The sequence below is a fragment of the Suricata suricatta genome, chromosome 9 (genome assembly GCF_006229205.1).
Source record: "Suricata suricatta isolate VVHF042 chromosome 9, meerkat_22Aug2017_6uvM2_HiC, whole genome shotgun sequence".
In the NCBI taxonomy this organism is placed as follows: Eukaryota; Metazoa; Chordata; class Mammalia; order Carnivora; family Herpestidae; genus Suricata; species Suricata suricatta.
In genome coordinates this window covers 31,261,710-31,267,487 of record NC_043708.1, presented here as the reverse complement: position 1 = coordinate 31,267,487, position 5,778 = coordinate 31,261,710, and the positions used below count along the sequence as shown (strand labels likewise).

Here is a 5,778-nt window from a genome sequence, read left to right as displayed (position 1 = left end):
CCCACCCCGTCCCCTCTAAGCTCAGAGACTTCCAGCATCAACAGAGGGAACTCCAGCCATAGGCTTAACTGTGAAGGATGAGAAAACAAGCAACCAGTGCTCTCCTCTTCCCTAGCACCTGCCCCCTCTACAAAGGACGGACCTACAGACCAAAGGAAAACCACAAACCAAGAAAAACCAGCTACACCATCCATGTTTCTTGAAAAAAATGGGGTTTATTGATTTTTAAACTGCAAATAGTCGTTACAAAAAGTTTTTTTTTCTTTTAAATAAATTCACACAAAGAAAGAGAAATAAGAAAGCGATGGTAGTGACCAGCAAGAGGAATAATAATTACATTCATCTTAATGTGTGTGTGCCAGTTCTGTTTGCATTGACATTGGAAAACTCCAAACCTGGAATCCAGAACCTCAAATCTGCAATCGGAATGTCTTGAGATGGGCTCGTAGAAGTCAAAGGGTTTCTTTTGTTTTGTTTTGTTTTTTCCCTTTTAGAAGCCATACATAAAAGTTGTTTTCCTTCTGTACTGTCACAGAACTTTTACATACATTCTCAGTCCTAGCTGTGAAAAGGCCTAAAGAAGAAGAAACTCAATTTGCAGTCCAACACAAAGGGGGGAAATTTCTAAAATAAATAATCCAACAGTTTTTTGCATTTTTTTAAATTAATTTTTCATTTTTTTAAAATAAAATAACCAAAAAAAGTGTAAAGTTACAAAAAATGTCGTTGAAGAATAATATATTAAAACTGTGGAAAAAAAAGGAAAAAGACACGTCACAAAATTTTAAGATTAATATGAAGATCATAATTTAACATAAAAGAATATATTCTATGGATTTGTCATCCCGATAAATATGAACAAAATTAACAAAAAAAAGCATAGTTTTGGCAATAAATACGTTTTGATAAGTTAAATAAGCTTTTTTATATTGATGTGCAGTGACAAGCAAAATTTTTGCTCTCCAATTTCTGAAAGTTATATGAAGTTTAAAACCCAGGGAAAAAAGCATGGCGTGAGTGCTCAAACGATAGACCTACGGTATTCTAGAGCAAAAACCACTGAAGCTACATCTACAGGAAATCGTTTTACACAGATATTGTATGTGGAATGAATACCATTAACTGCTCACCCCTTACATGTTTTTTTAGCTTTTCTCTCATTTTTTTGTTATTTTTTTTTAAAGATGTCACATATGAACTGGGGAACTTTAGCACCAAAATCAAGTCTCTCATAGTCCATCTAGCTTCCCCATCCTCCCCACTTTAAAAAAAAAGAAAAAGAAAAAAAATTAAATCACAAAGTCCCACTTATGTCGCGATCTTCATCCACTTTTTTGTCTTCCTTCCTGTAGACCTACGCGAACCCAGGCAAGATTAGTCAAAAGAGGTTCAGGTCAGGAAGCAAAAGGTTTTGAATGTCAAGATAGGTTTCCCCAAAAACCCGAGTCTGGCAACAACTCTCCCAAGAAGGGTGTGGGGGTCATGGGGAGAGGGGAGAGGGAGGGTGTGGGAGGCTGAAATAAGGGAAGGTGCAGTTGGGTCGCCAGCGGAGGGAGCTGCTGGTTCTGGGTCCCCTCCCCCTCCCCATGGGCAGAGGCTCAGGGAGGCCCACGGGTGCCCTCTGGCGCTGAAGAGGTAATGTAGTCACAGTGACAAAGTTAGATTACAAGGCACTAAATTGCTTCTGTAAACTGTTACTGCTTTTTCTTTTGTGATTTGGCACTTAAGGCTTAAGCCGAGGGGGAAAAGGCATCTACTGACAAATATGGGACTTGTCTGTTATGCATGGTAAGTGGGCTATAAAATTGAGGAGAGGGGGTTTCAAGCCAGAGGAAGCTACTGACAAATTGACTTGTCCTTATGTTGGGGGAGGGGGTTAAGAGGGAAGAGAGGGAGGGGGCATTCCAAGGTTCTGGGGGATAGGGGTTGAGCTTAACCTTGTTAATGTAGGGGTTGTCAGGAATCAGGCAGGTGGGGGGGGGAGGATGGGGGGTGGAGTAGGCAGGGGGTCCCTCCCTACCCAGGGTTTAGTCATCTGAGATGGAAAGTCTGCTGAAAATGGGCAGGCGTCTTGAGTTGTCCAAGGTGGGGGAATCTGAGCCACTGTGGCTGCTGCTGGAGCTGCTCAGATAGCCCTCCTGGTCCGAGAGAGAATCCTGAGGGCTGGGGGGAGAGTCAAACATGTGAGGGGACTCAGACATGGGCCGGAAGAGGAAGGTGGTCGGGGAGCCACCCCCGGGCAGCCCCATGCTAGGGGCAAAGAGGTTCGCCAGCTCCTGGCTGGAGAAGGCGAAGGGGTTATTGGTGCCATCTGGCAGGGTGGGTGAGCCCAGGAGGTCATCAGCACTCAGGATGGGGGGTGGGGTGATGGACGTGGGGCTGTCCAGCAGCCCCGTGGCAGCGGCGGTGGCAGCGGCACTGGGAAACCCAGCAAAGCTAAAGCTATGCTGGAGGCGGGGACGGTCAGCGGAGAGGTCCCGGGCCCCGGCCAGGGCACGGCGCTCCTCAGCGTTGTGGATGAAGTGGCAGCGGGGCCCGTATGGGCAAAAGCCGATGGTGTGGAAGGTGCGGCACAGCTCCGTCTTGTACTTGGGGTGACGGGTCAGGCTTCGGAGCTCGTGGATGCCATGCGCGAACTGGCACTTGTCCCCGTACTTACAGGCACCATTCTCCTCGAAGGGGCGGCACAGCTCCGTCTTGTAGCGGCTGGAATTGACCTGGCCGCTCCCGGGCTGCTTCTGAGTGGGCAGCAGCCTCTCGCCCCCTTCTGAGAAAGAGCGGTCTCGGAAGCGGCTGTCCCGAGAGCTCAGAGCTGGGGCCGGCTCGCCCTTGAGGCTGCTGAGGAGCTGATTCTGGTGGAACTTGGAGCTGGGCAGGGTGACCGAGTGCCTCCGGGGGAAGCCCCCACCGGCAGGGGTGCCCACCGCCTTTCTGTCCAGCAGGCAGCCCCCTGCACTGGGAGTACTGTAGTTGAGCATCTTGTTACCCTGGAGGAAAGAGAGGGAAGAGAGAGGATGCTTGGTGACAAAGGCCATGCACCAGAGCCAAGAAAAGTACCCCTAATTGCAGCCCCCTGCACAATCAGAAATGCCCCTTGTGTCTCTAAGGAACCACCTTCCTAACTCAGCCCTTGCAAGACCCCTCCCACAGACCATCCCCCTCGCTTTACTTTGGCCCTATGCATAAGAAACCACAAAATCCTCACCTATAGGAAATTGTTATTCATGCACCCTACTCCACAAAGACCCCTGGAATGCACCTCCATATCCTGTCCCCAAAGCTACACTTATATCCATTCGATCTAACTTCTTTACCTCCCAAACAGACTCCTCAGCTCAAAATATCTCCTCTAACTCAGACTTCTCTAGATTTCCCTTCTCCCTAACAAGAACAGGTAAACCTCAGGAGACTCTGAGTACCCTCCTTTTAATCAGTCTTTCTTTGACTGACATTACACACACACACAGACAGGCGCGCCTCTGGTCTCCTAAGACTGAACTTCCTCCTTCAGAAAGGTTCCCTTCCTTTGGCAACAAGTTTCCAGACTGCCTTTGCTTTATCTTGCCTAGAGGAGAGGAAGAGGAGGGGGCAGGAGAAATCCTTGGTCTGGGGTGGGGGTGGGGGGCAGGAGAAGGATGAGATTCTAAAGTAAAGTTCATCGCCCCATGCTCTGGAAAGAGGTGCCTTCTACAATGATCTCCCCACCCGCTCCAGTGGGAAGATGCCTTTGCAGTTAGTGCTCTGGCTGCAAGGGTAGGCTCGGATAAGAGCGTCAGTGTTTAATCTTTAACGCAAAGCTGCAGGGGGGAAGGAAAAGGAGAGCCCAAATCCCCCTGACTCCCCGCCCAGTCAATAGTGGATTTGGGGGGAGGGAAGCAGAAACCGACAGGTTTCTGTTCCAATGGTATGCCCTGGTCACCGGCCCAATCTGTACCCGAAATTCAGAAAGGGCACAAGCTGGGGACCAGGGAGTTGGCTCCCGGCCCATGTGGGTGCCATTGTGCAAATTCTAAAGTTGGTCCCTTAGGATCAACTGCAGGGGATCGGGGATCTGTAACAGCAACTACCCCACAGGGCGGATTACAGGAACCAAGTTGAGAGCTGGTTCCCAACAATAAGGTTCATTTAAAAAGTCTGGGGGGGAGGGTGGCATCGGGCAGCAGGCGAGGGAAAGAGAAATAGATCAAAGAGGGAGAAAGCCGGGAAGAGAAGGAAGAAGTGCAAGAGAGCTCAGGCAGCCGCGAGAGCAACTGGAGTATGGAAAAGCCCAGAGAGGGAACGAAGCTGAAATTCAAACTTTTTTTGATGTTGCTCTTCAGCTCCTCGGAGTCCCTGTACCCCAACCCTGCAGCCCTGAGGCCCTGGCAGCTGGGCCAACTGGAGAAGCAAGCTGGGAAAAGAGAGCGACATGACCCAACAGGTTTAAAAGAAGGCAAAACACTTTAGCAATTCAAAGTAGCCTAGCAGCTCCCCGCTTTCAAAGTAGGGAGAGGGGGCGAAAATAATCTAACATCCATAGGTTTTTGGGGTGTACACTTAAACCGAATTCGTGGAACACGGTGTTCAAAACCTGCTTTTATCCACACCGCCTGGCAAGCTACACCACTTAGAGGCCTCATTAAATCCTTCCTCAGAGCCCCTTGAGCTCAGGCCGGCATTTTGTTCTCTAGCCCCCACCCCCACCCCCTCGGAAAACCGGTAAGAGGGTCAAGCCTACTACCATTTTCACCCCAAAGTTGCAGTACTGTCGGCGATCACGGAAGGAAGCCTGGACGAGCTGTGGCGAACTAAAGCCCTACTGCAAACCTGTTTTACAACATCCTTTTGAATCAAAACTCTTGGTCTTTTCCCGCAGATCTCTAGCCCTTCCACATCAGATATCCCAGTAAGATGTCGTCCCGAGACTCACTTCCCCAAGGGGCGCCCCTGCTGACCCCACTGGCTGGCAGTGTGGCTGGAGAGACTCGAACCCCTCCGGCGGCGGCCAGACCCAGGGCGTGCACAGGCAAACCGAACAGACCAGTGAAACCGGGCTCAAGCAGCACATTGTGGGCGACAAAATCACCAAAAAATATGGTCCCGGCCAATGCCCCGTATCCCTCGGACAGCCCCGCCACTAAAACTTCGCCCCCCAAAGCTCTGATCTCCAAATTCCCATGCAGTAGCGGCCAGGACCTGTTGAAACTCAACGGGTGGGAAGGAGAGAACCGAATTCCTTTAAACTGGGGGAAAGTACGGCGGAAAAAAGAACCATCTTGCCTCTCTTCCTCTCCTCTCTGCTTTCCAAGACCTAAACTTTTGAGAGTTCTTTCTTTAGGCAAAAGAGGAAAAAGAAAACTTCGAAAAGCCAACCCTCCGCCCCACTTTACCTTGCATAAAACTTCGCTTAAGTCGAAGATGGTGGCAGACACGAGGGTGGTGGTCATCCTGGGCGCTCGCACGGGGCAGGGACGAGGATCTGGTGTGTCGCGAAGGTCCCGGTGCGGGGAAGGCACAGCCTCCGGCTCTCCCGTCTGGAGTCCCACACGCCTGCTCCCGGCGCCCCTCGCCTTTCTGACTCTCCCCGGCTGCGGCGCGCGAAGCCCAATTTATAAAGTTCCGATTTGGTGGCCCAGGGGAGGAGGAGCTTTAAACTTATTTAAATGAGGAAGAGGAGGAAAAAAAAGTTGATTGACAGTGAAGTTGAATCAGCCATGCGGTCAAACTCGGGAAAAAAAAAGAAACTTTCAAAAGGAAGAAGGGGGAGGGGAAACGAGGAAAGAAGGCGAAGAAGAAAAA

The 5,778-nt window shown here is 50.0% G+C and overlaps 1 protein-coding gene across 1 annotated transcript; it reads right to left on the bottom strand.

The window, feature by feature from the left end:
* Positions 1–336: 336 nt before the first annotated feature.
* Positions 337–5,567, bottom strand: ZFP36L1 (ZFP36 ring finger protein like 1). Its single transcript, XM_029951128.1, has 2 exons — positions 5,370–5,567; positions 337–2,987 (listed from the first exon to the last, which is right to left on the bottom strand). Exons 1-2 carry the CDS (start codon positions 5,424–5,426, stop codon positions 2,028–2,030), a joined length of 1,017 nt encoding a protein of 338 aa, XP_029806988.1. The 5' UTR covers positions 5,427–5,567; the 3' UTR covers positions 337–2,027.
* Between the last annotated feature and the right edge of the window lie 211 nt (positions 5,568–5,778).